General features: G+C 40.4%; 1 protein-coding gene and 3 non-coding genes across 5 annotated transcripts; 3 read left to right on the top strand and 1 right to left on the bottom strand.

Annotated features, from left to right (window-relative positions):
- Positions 1-63: 63 nt before the first annotated feature.
- On the top strand, positions 64-4,786 carry ADAT3 (adenosine deaminase tRNA specific 3). Of its 2 annotated transcripts, XM_070728938.1 has the most exons (3): positions 64-122; positions 1,879-2,951; positions 4,720-4,786. In XM_070728938.1, the coding sequence occupies exon 2, from the start codon at positions 1,900-1,902 to the stop codon at positions 2,938-2,940; it is 1,041 nt and encodes a 346-aa protein (XP_070585039.1). In that variant the 5' UTR covers positions 64-122; positions 1,879-1,899; the 3' UTR covers positions 2,941-2,951; positions 4,720-4,786. The 2 variants fall into 2 exon arrangements, with proteins under 2 accessions (XP_070585039.1, XP_070585038.1); XM_070728937.1 differs by lacking the exon at positions 4,720-4,786 and having other exon boundaries at positions 1,879-4,139.
- Positions 4,787-8,577: 3,791 nt separating this feature from the next.
- TRNAM-CAU (transfer RNA methionine (anticodon CAU)) lies at positions 8,578-8,649 on the top strand. Its single transcript has one exon. It is a non-coding gene; the product is annotated as a tRNA-Met (tRNA).
- A 533-nt stretch (positions 8,650-9,182) lies between these two features.
- On the bottom strand, positions 9,183-9,255 carry TRNAK-UUU (transfer RNA lysine (anticodon UUU)). The gene has a single exon. It is a non-coding gene; the product is annotated as a tRNA-Lys (tRNA).
- Positions 9,256-10,588: 1,333 nt separating this feature from the next.
- TRNAI-AAU (transfer RNA isoleucine (anticodon AAU)) lies at positions 10,589-10,662 on the top strand. The gene has a single exon. It is a non-coding gene; the product is annotated as a tRNA-Ile (tRNA).
- The last annotated feature ends 347 nt before the right edge of the window (positions 10,663-11,009 follow it).

The following is an 11,009-nucleotide window of genomic DNA, read 5'->3' as shown; positions in this document are numbered from 1 at the left end:
TCAACGCCCTCTTCTTGGAGAGCCGTAGAACTTCCCTGGCCAATCAAGAGCCAGGCTAGGCGCGGCGGAGATTCGGAAGGCGGTGCTTCTTTGCGGGGAAAATTTGCAGAATTCGAAACGAGGTGAGATTTTTTCCCCAATCTTGTGGTGCGAAAAAAAGTGGAATTCCTGATTGAATGGCGGGGCTCTTGTTATTTGCAAGGGCTTTTGCAAAGTGGAGGAGGGGGAATTACCGTATGCATTGCTTTAATTAACAGCCAATGATCATATTTTAAGGGTGCCTTATTGTTTCCAGCAAGGGCAGAGGAATAGCACTTGATGCAAAATGTAGTTCCTGAGCCTGTGCAGAGCGCCACTCCCGTCTTCTCTTCAAGACGCTTCCATTAAAAGCCAGTCATGTAATCAGAAAAGGATTAGGAGCCACTAGAGATCATTCTTAACCATGCACAGTATAAATAATTAAATAAGACGTGCAGTTCTTTTAAAGTTGGCCGTTCATATTTCCCTCTTTTTAAACAATATAAATTAAAAAAAAACCTTTTTCTTGGAGTTATCAGTTAAATCAACCAAGAGTTGAAAGGCCATAGTGCCACTACTGGAATGAGGGTTCTGTGTGCTCTTTTAAGTTTTAAATTATTCTTTTAAGTTTTAAATTATTATGGAATGAATGGGAAACAAATAATTCACCATGCATAACCATAGCTCTCCTTTGCTGTTCTTTAAAACAGCCCCCATCTTCCACCTGGGATCACATGACAGCTTTCTGGAGCTTCCCTGTAGTCTGGGGGCGGGGTGGGGCAGGACAGAGATCATGGTTTTAAACTTTAAAAAATATAAATTCAGCCTCACGGTGAGCTACATGACAAATTAAACAAATATTTTTTTTAAAAAAAATTAAAATAGTGGCTGCATTTGTGTCTATCCACACATCATATAATCAAATCTGAAGTCAGTTCCCTCGATTTTCGCAGCTTAGAACTTCGCAAATAGCCTATACCATGGTTTTTCAAAAAATATTAATTAAAAAATACTTTGCGGGGTTTTTTTCTATACCACAGTTTTTCCCGCCGGATGACATCATACGTCATCGCCAAACTAATAATTTTTGCAAATAAATGACAAAAGAAATAATTATTGTTAATAAATTATTGTGTTTATAAATATCAGGATCACTAAGTGTATTATTCAATGGTGAGTAACAGTAATAATGGTGAGTAAATGGTTGTTAAGGGAATGGGAAATGGTAATTTAGGGGTTTAAAATGTTAAGGAAAGGCTGTTGTGATACTGTTCATAGCTAAAAATGGTGTATTTACTTCCGCATCTCTACTTCGCGGAAATTCGACTTTCGCGGGCGGTTTCGGAACGCATCCCCCGTGGAAATTGTGGGAGAACACTGTAATCCACGGTGTGATCAGGACACAGCTTGCTTTAGATCTTATAAAACTACATAATGTTTAATTTTTTGTTTCTTTTTCACATTTCATGAAGGAAGGAGAAGATTGGAGGGAAGGTGAACAACGTGAATAGGGCTTTAACGATCATCCTGCATTTAATTTTGGATCATCTCAGTGTTCCAATATTTGAGGGGCTGGCACCCAGAGGAGGGGTTTGAGCACTCCAAAGTGCTAAAGGAATAATGGATGGAAACTGGCCAAGGAGAGATTCATCCTGGAAATAAGGAATTGTTTTCTGAGCGTGAGAACAATGAACCCATGGCACAACTTGCTTTCAGAAGTTATGGGAGCTTAAGAGACTGGACTGTCAGAAATGGTGTAGAGTCTCTTGCTTGGGTGGGTAGGGGTTGGACTAGACACTAGATGGCCTATAACATCCCTTCCAACTCTGTTAATGTGTTAACAATCCCTTTCGTTCTCAGAGAATGTGACAAGGGTGCCTGATGGAGCCTGATTCCAAGAGACTGAAGAGAGCGGAGCCCAATGGTGCCTCTGCTTGGGAAGTACAGCCTGTACTTTCGGAGCAGGAATCTCGGGATGTCATGCTCATGCCTGTCTATGCCGCCCCTGTGCTGGATAAGAAAGAGACCTGTCGCCTGATGAAAGAAGTCTCTGCCATCTACCCGTTGAGTGACTACCCTCATTTGAAGCGTATCCGGGCCTGTCTTTCCGCAGGCAGCCCCCACCCGCTGGAGATGATCTTGTGCCTTGCAGGCCTCAACGGAGAGCAGGACGGCTTGCGATCTCTCGGTGAACTCTTTCCCAGCGGCGAAGTAGACCTCTGTGGCTTGGGGAAACCTTTCTTGGCCCACGTGCCGGCTTATGCGCCTTTGACTCGCCCCCAGTATGAAGAAGCTGCGTCGCACTGGCCTGTCTCCTTCCACGAAAACAAGCGCATCAGCCAAGCTCTGAAAGGCTGTCTTTTCTGCTCCCTGGAGAAAGATCGCATGCAGGGTTACATGGAGTTGGCCATCCAAGCGGCCCAGCAGGGAGCCAGGCAGGGTATGGAGCCTGTAGGCGCTGCGGTGGTGGACCCGGCCACTGAACGAATCCTTGCTGTTGGTCACGACTGTAGAGAGGGCTCCAACCCACTTCTCCATGCTGCGATGGTCTGCATTGACTTGGTGGCTCACAGCCACGGAGGGGGAGCTTATAGCTTCAAAGATTACCCTGCTTGCACATTTCTTCCTGGGGACAATACCTCCCAGCCGCCGCCTTCTCTTGACGATGGCCTTCCGTACATTTGCACTGGGTACGACATGTACTTAACTCGGGAACCGTGCATAATGTGCGCCATGGCGCTGGTGCACTCCCGCATCCAGCGGGTGTTCTACGGGGTGCCGTCTTCTCACGGGGCGCTGGGCACAACGCACCACATCCACAGCAGGAAGGATCTCAACCACCGCTATGAAGTCTTCCGAGGTATTCTGGAAAATCAGTGCAAACGCTTGGCACGGCTTTCGGATCACAAGGAATCATCGTGAGAGAGACGATGGTGGGAAGGTTCTTACTTCTGATGATTCCAGGGATGGTATTTTGCAGGGATCCCCAAATTTTAAGATTTATGGACTTCCAACTTCCATAGCTGGCTGGAGAATTCTAGGAATTTAAAGTCCACAAGGCTTAAAGTTGTCAAGTATATACCTCTGGTATATACTCTGGTATATTGCTTATTTTTCAAAGAAACTATATTGGAAGGATGGTTTTGTGTTTGTGGTATAGTTTGTTTGTAGCCCTTGACTTATAACCATTTGTTTAGTGATGGTTCGAAGTTAAAAACGGCACTGAAAAAAAGTGTGGGAAAAGTGTTTTCACACTTACGACCGTGGTTAAATCCTCTTGGTTACAGACACTTGCCAACACATTCATGTTAATGACGGTTGCAGGATCATAGAGGTCTTGAGGTCACGTGATCCCCTTTTGCCACCTTCAGACAAACTAACAAAGACAATGGGAAAAGCCAGATTCACTTAACGACCGTGTTACTAGCGATGGCACTGATTCGCTTAACGGTGGTAAGAAAGGTCATAAAAATGGGGCCAAACTCACTTAACAACAGTCTCAGTTTGTGACAAATCTTGGGGACGGTTATGGTCATAAGTCAGGGACTACCTGTAAAAGATTGGGTCTTAAGCTGCTGAAAGAGCCAAAATATAGGCCGCCATAATGTATAATGCATAAAGCCAATTTGTTCTAGTCAATAAAGCACCAGGTTAGAAACTGGGAGACTGTGAGTTTTAGTTCTGTCTTGGCTATAAAAGCCAGGTAGTGGACTGTCCCTCTCTTTCATCCCAACCTACAGGGCTGTTGTAGAGAAAACAAAAATAGGAAGGAGTATTGGATTGGTTCACTGGCTTCAGTTATTGGCAAAAATTATAAAGATGGGATACAAATAAAAATAAAAATAAACATGATCATAGCAATGCTAAAATAGGACAGGATTTTGCAAGGCCTTGAATCTACGGTGGAATTGTTATTGTTTTTATTTTGCTTTCGATGCATAACAAACGGTGGTTTTGTTAACCATAAATATAAATTGTAAGTAAAGTCTTTCTATCCTTGTCCATTTTTTGTTGGTACGCAATTAAAAAATTATGTTAAATTTTTATCATTGCCTATTTTTGGTGAGCTGAGAACCAATTGCTCTATTTTCCCTAAAAAATATCACTTCGCTGTTTTGAAACGATCGGCTATTTTGTGAGATTTATTAACCACACCACCCAAGACCTACTCGTACGTAACTGCTGCTACTCACCCAATACAGATATGTGCCTGCTTGCTTTAATTCAATAATTGCAATGACCTGGGATGACACTGTTGGGATTGTATAACCAACAGTGCTGGTGTTTTCCATTTTTCCCAGGACAATCTCTCCGGTATAAGCCGGAGTTGTAGAGCTATTTATTTTGCTTTCTGCTTTTATTATTATTAGTGTCAAATATATTTTAAAACAGACAAATAAATACCAACAAAAGACAGACAAAGGAAAAACAACAACAATAACAAAAAACAAAAAAAATTGATATCAGCAAACATTCAGTATTTCTGCATTGCTACATCAGATATGTCATTAAATCCTATAATATACATATTAATTACAGTAATATTTGTATTATTTCGTACAATCACAAAGTCCCTATTCAAATCATTCATATTTACATATTTCTTTATTTTACTAATCGTTATATATCTTTTGTGATCTTTTTATTTCTATTTCTTAACTCAATCCATTTGTGCCATTTTACTGTGTTCGGAAACTTCAGATTGTGCAGAACGCGGCTGCGAGAGCCATCATGGAGCTTCCCAGATTCGCCCACGTTTCTACAACACTCCGTGTCTTCCATTGTCTGCCGATCAGTTTCCGGTCACAATTCAAAGTGTTGGTTATGACCTTTAAAGCCCTACATGGCATTGGACCAGAGTACCTCCGGAACCACCTGCTACCGCATGAATCCCAGCGACCGATAAGGTCCCATAGAGTCAGCCTTCTCCGGGTCATGTCTACTAAACAATGTTGTTTGGCGGGCCCCGGGGGAAGAGCCTTCTCTGTGGCGGCCCCGGCCCTCTGGAATCAACTCTCCCCGGAGATTAGAACTGCCAGCACCCTCCTTTCGTAAACTACTCAAGACCCACCTATACCGCCAGGCATGGGGGAGTTGAGACACCTTTCCCCCAGGCTTTTTATATTTTATGTTTGGTATGTATGTGTTATTTGGTTTTTAAATATGATAGGGTTTTATATCCTTCTTTTTAATATTAGATTTGTTTTGCTAAAATATTGTTTTTTATTATTGTGAGCTGCCCCGATTCTTCGGAGAGGGGTGGCATACAAATCTAATAAATATTATTATCATTACTCATATTTTATGATACTCAGAATCTTTTTGGCCCCTTAATTCAAGCAGACCAGCACTGACTGGGTCGACCATGTCATCGTGATGTCACTTGCGGATCGCTACTGGTTTGGGCAAACCGATAGGAACCAGGAAGAACCCACCCCATGATTTTCTTTCTTGGTTAGAAAATAAACAAAATGATAAAGCAAGAAGGCAAAGATTAAAACCAATTATTTAAAAATAAAACATGAAACAATTAGGGCAGCTGATAGGGAAGTCCAAGAAAACCGATAAATCTAATTTGCTGACACCAGGACAGAATAACCTTCCCACCATTAAGTAAATATTTAACCCAAGTATTTAATATTTAAATATTTAACCAAAATGTTTGATGCAGGTAGTTCTTGACTTATGACAACAGTTGAGGCCAAAATTTCCATTGGTTTTTTTTTATAATTTTTTTTTTAATTGGTTAAGGTAGTGAAGTGAGTGACCCTATTTCACGATCTTTCTTGCCACGGTTGTTATGTGAATCATTGCAGCTCACCCCAGGTAGTAACATGGTTGGGAAATGAATCGAGCTTCCCCATTGACTTTGCTTGTTAGAAGGTTTGAAAAAGTGATCACATGACCCCAAGACCCTGCAACTGTCATAAATACATGCCAGTTGCCAGGCCTCTGAATTTTGATCCTGTGACCATTGGGGAGCCATTCCTTGGCGCTAAGTGTGACAACCGCCATCTTTTCCAAAGCTGTTGTAATTTCGAATGGTCACTAAGCGAATCGTTGTAAGTGGAAGACTACCTGTAATTCAGCGCACTCATTTTGAAAACATAGATGCATTTCATGTCAATGAGCGATAGAGCGGAATCCATAATTCACACCTTTCTTCCTATTTCTTTCCCAAATGAGCTTCTTGCTTTAAAAAAAGGCTATTTATTTATTCTGCGCAGCAGCAGCAGCGGGGATTCGTCGCAAATGTGTGCCTTCATAGCGAGATATGTACATCTCTTGTATAGTTACAATGGGTCAATCTTAGTTGCTCAGTCAAAAGTCCTGTTTCCTGTTCTTTTTCCTTTTAATTATTATTAATATTATATTGATGGTCTTTGACTGTAAATTAAAAAAATATTGTTATTGTTATTGTTATTGTTTTATCTATCTATCTATCTATCTATCTATCTATCTATCTATCTATCTATCTATTTATTTATTTGACTTCTATGCTGCCCAACACCGAAGAACTTGGGGCGGCTTACCATAAACAATACAACTACAATACAATACAAAAAGAAGTCAAATATAAAATCTAAAACAATAAAACCCTCATTTAAAAAACCCTTCATAGAACTGTCAAAACAACCTGCATACATACCATTCATACCATCTGGCCATAATGGCTGTTAATTCATGGCTCCCATGTCTGCCGGCAAAGCCAGGTCTTTGTGGCCTTATGGAAGGCCAGTAGGGTGGGAGCAGTATGGACATCGGGGGGGGGTGGTGTTTGATTCTATAGAGCCGGGGCCACAAGAGAGAAGGCCCTCCCCCGCGGGCCTTTCTTTGTAAATAAAATTAGAAAGTTAAAGAAAACACTGCAACCAATTATTTGAAAATTAAACAAGAAATAATTATGGCGGCTGATGAAATAATAGGGAAGTCCCAAGAAAAGGGAGGCAAACAGATAAATCTAATTTGCCAACAGTGGCACACAATGACCTTCTCTCCATTAAGTAAATATTTAACTGAAGTATTTCATATTTAACTTAATATTTAACCAAAATATATCATATCTGGGAGCTGAAGTCCATGTATCTTAAAGTTGCTCTGTTCCAGAGACGCTTGGTTTTGGTATTTGTGAATTAGAATCCTATATGCCTCTCCCCATTTATGGTCCTCGACTTACAACCATTTGTTTAGGGACTGAAGTTAATCACGGTTTTTCATATTTAACAACCATTGCAATATCCTCACGGTCCCTTGGTCAAAATTAAGACGCTTCGGCAACTGACTTGGTTTATGACTGTTTCAGTATCCCGGAGTCACGTGACTCCCCTTCTCATGACCTTCTGACAAGCCAAGTCAATGGAGAAGTTGGATTCACATAACTCCCCTGTGTGACTAACTTAACAACTGCAGCAATTCACTTAACAATGGCGGCAGGAAAGGTCGTAAAATGAGGGCAAACTCAGCTGTCTCACTTATTGACAGAAATGTTGGGCTCAATTGCAGTCGTTAAATTGAGGACCACTTGCAACGGTAACTCCTCGGCAGTGAAGGGCTGCAAACCTTTTTACTACCACACTGGGCATGGCTTGTTTTGTGGGTGTGGCTTGCTGGCCATGTGACCAAGTGGGAGTCGCTTGATCATGTGACCGAGGTGGCTTAAAGGTCATATGACTGGCTTAAAGATGGTCAACTTCACATCAGTCACATCAAGGGTTTGAGTTTGGGTTTTCCTCGCCTGAAAGAGATACCATTTCCCTATCGATTTACTATTACTGAACATCCAAAAAATACTATTTAATTCTACGTATATATGCCATATGTGTACATACATATTACACACAGCCACACAAAAATATACATTATCCACTATATAAACTGTATGTATATGTATACACACACACACGCATGCACAGCTCTACTAAAATTATACACATTCAAGTTCAAACTCATTTACCGCAATAGGAAAAACATACTCAGAGCCCAGAAGGGAAAAAAAGAAAAAAAATTCAAAATTTTTCTGCCAGTTCTGCATATATGACTGTACCGGTAGGAGCCTATCACTGCTCTTCCGCCTTTTAAAATTTTGTTCAGGGTCTTTGTCAGGGATTGGAAGAATTCCTTCTCAAAGTCTTTAGCACAGTTCCTTCTTCAAAATTGGCCCCTTTAAAAGACTAGTGGACTTCAAGTCCCAGAATTCCCCAAGCCTGCATGGCTGACTCCCTAGAATTGCTGGCTGGGGAATTCTGGGAGTTGAAGTGCACAAGTCTTAAAGGTGGCCAAGTTTGGAGCAACCCCTACCCCCTTTACTTTATAACAGAGGTCTTCAAAGCTGGCGACTTTAAGACTTGTGGACTTCAACTCCCAGAATTCTCCAGCCAGCATTTTAAAATTGCTTTGGGTAGCTATGCTGGCTGGAGAATTCTGGGAGTTGAAGTCCACAAATTGTAAAGTTGCCAAGTTTGGAGACCCCTGCTTTATAACATTAAGAAGTAGAACGTGGCTCTATTGGGAAAGCTGAACGTTACCTTTTAAAGAGTTAAGAAAGGATTTCTTACAGGAAGCAGAGTGGCGCAGCGGAAGCGTGCTGGGCCCATAACCCAGAGGTCGATGGATCGAAACCATCCTCTGCTAAATGTAATTTTTTTTCCTTCTCCTTCCCCAAAGGGAAATAAAATTAAATTGCAAAGCTGGCGACCTTTGGATACTAACCTCATTTTTTTTTTTGGCAAAACTCGCCTTCCCCGCCCCGCTTGGATTCCAGAAAATACTGTATAGGAAGCGAACTCTTTAGATGATGCAAAATCTTTATCTGTCAATCATCCTGACTTGTGAACCTTAAAGCCTGCTAATTCAGGATAGGAGAGATTTAGCTTGAATTGCCAATTTAAGGTTTAACAGAAGAAGAAAAAACCCCGGGGGAGAGGGAAAGCTAGCTGGGTTTTAAGGAAGGGTGGGGAAGATGGGAATTGTAGTACCAGGTTTCTGGGTTGCAGATTTGAAAAAGGCGGAGCCTGGTTAAAAAGAAAAAAAGTGGGCATTTTATAATCAATTGGATGATTCCTCAAGGATTTCAAAGACTTCGTTGCAGAGGTTGGAAAAGCTAATTAAGATAAAGGCGTAAACCAATGTTTTATGGAGAAGGGTGAAAAAAAAAAAAAATTCACCGCCCGAACAGGGACTTGAACCCTGGACCCTCAGATTAAAAGTCTGATGCTCTACCGACTGAGCTATCCGGGCTCTTGACAAAGGTGGATTTCTGCACTCCTGTAGTGTAACTCAAACTCCCGATGTATTTTCACCCTCCCGCTTTTTATTTTTTAAGGCAATAGAATACATTAGAATAGAATAGGAAAAATGACAGGGCAGGAAAGAATAGAATAGAATAGGATTCTTTATTGGCCAGGTGTGATTGGGCAACACAAAGAATTTGTATTTGGTGCATGTACATGAAGAGAATTAAATACATTCATGAAGAATAAAAAAGTACAACACTTAGTGATAATCAAAGTTATTAGTAAGCTATCAAATCATACTAGGAAACAAAAACAATATAAATTGAAAGATACAAGCAACAGTAATATAGCAATAGTAATATTGTAATAACTGGGAAGGAATAATAATAATAATAATAATAATAATAATAATAATAATAATAATAATAATAATAATAATAATTTATTAGATGTGTATGCTGCCCCTCTCTGAAGACTCCGAATACATAATAATAAGGAAGATAAGAACAATAGTAATACAGTCTTAGTAAGTGCAACAAAGAGGCTTGGCGAAATGGTGGTAGGTTACTCCTATTATGGCTGATGGCTATGTCCTGTGTTAGATTTTTTGGGGGGTGAGGGGCTGCCTGCTCTAATTCTTGCTTTCGTTAGCTGTTGAAATTGCTGGAAAGGGTTTTAAAATATCCTGTCTTGAATGGACTTCTGCTGGTGGTATTTGCTTTGCTTATGAATGGAGCCATCTGGATAGTTGGCTTCCTTTTTAAAAATAAGCTCTTTATCTCCTTAGGTGCTGTGGGCTATTAAGAAAGACTGGGAGCTGCTTTCTGCTTCTAAGAACATGTTTCTCCATTTCTGCTTTGGGGAAATATAATATTCTGCCTCTTAGTAGTTACCCAAAATATTTCATGCTTCTAGTGCTTTGGAGAGTAAATTGACCTCATTGTAGCAGCTCTGGAAAAGGATCTTCTCTTGTAGCAAATACAAGGCATTCTAATATTGAGATAAAAGGCAAAGCTTTTAGTTTCCACTTTAAATTCGAGAGCGAATAAAACTTAATTGAACTTTAAAAATACTAAAAGCTTCTTTTGCAGGCTTTATTATAATTCTGCAGCAAGAAAGCTGAAAGGTAGCTAGGACAACTCTGGATGAAAATCAGAGGGTTCAAGGAATCCGGATTGAATAACGGAAGACAATTATACAATGTCATTTAATATTTAGGATTACAGTACAGTATATCGAAACAAACAAGTTTGGGACGCACCAAAAATTTCCCGTTCAGGATTACAATTCGACTCGATTGGATTCATTAAGAGGCTAAACCAACTACTTCCATAGGTGGCCGGTTAGCTCAGTTGGTTAGAGCGTGGTGCTAATAACGCCAAGGTCGCGGGTTCGATCCCCGTACGGGCCAACGAGTATTTTTCTTTTTAGAAACGATGAAAAAGCCAAGTAAAGAAATTGAAAATTGGTTATGAAAGATTGCTTGCTAAAACAGGGTTTCAAGTTTCAAAATTCAAAATTTTAAGCATAGCAGGCAGCGGGCCAGATTTCTTCTGTTGAAGCACCCAAATTTTTGCAGATGTTTTTAACAGATTAATACAGCTGGAATTTGGAAGGAACGTTGTAGGTCATCTAGTCCAGGGGCAGATTCTCATTACCGCCACTACCTGTATGTATATATGTATAAACATGTGATACATATATGTATATGTATATGTGTATATGTGTATATGTGTATATGTGTATATGTGTGTGTAT

The sequence above is a fragment of the Erythrolamprus reginae genome, chromosome Z (genome assembly GCF_031021105.1).
Source record: "Erythrolamprus reginae isolate rEryReg1 chromosome Z, rEryReg1.hap1, whole genome shotgun sequence".
Lineage (NCBI taxonomy): Eukaryota > Metazoa > Chordata > Lepidosauria > Squamata > Dipsadidae > Erythrolamprus > Erythrolamprus reginae.
The sequence above is the reverse complement of the archived record's forward strand: the minus strand, read 5'-3'. Positions and strand labels throughout refer to the sequence as shown.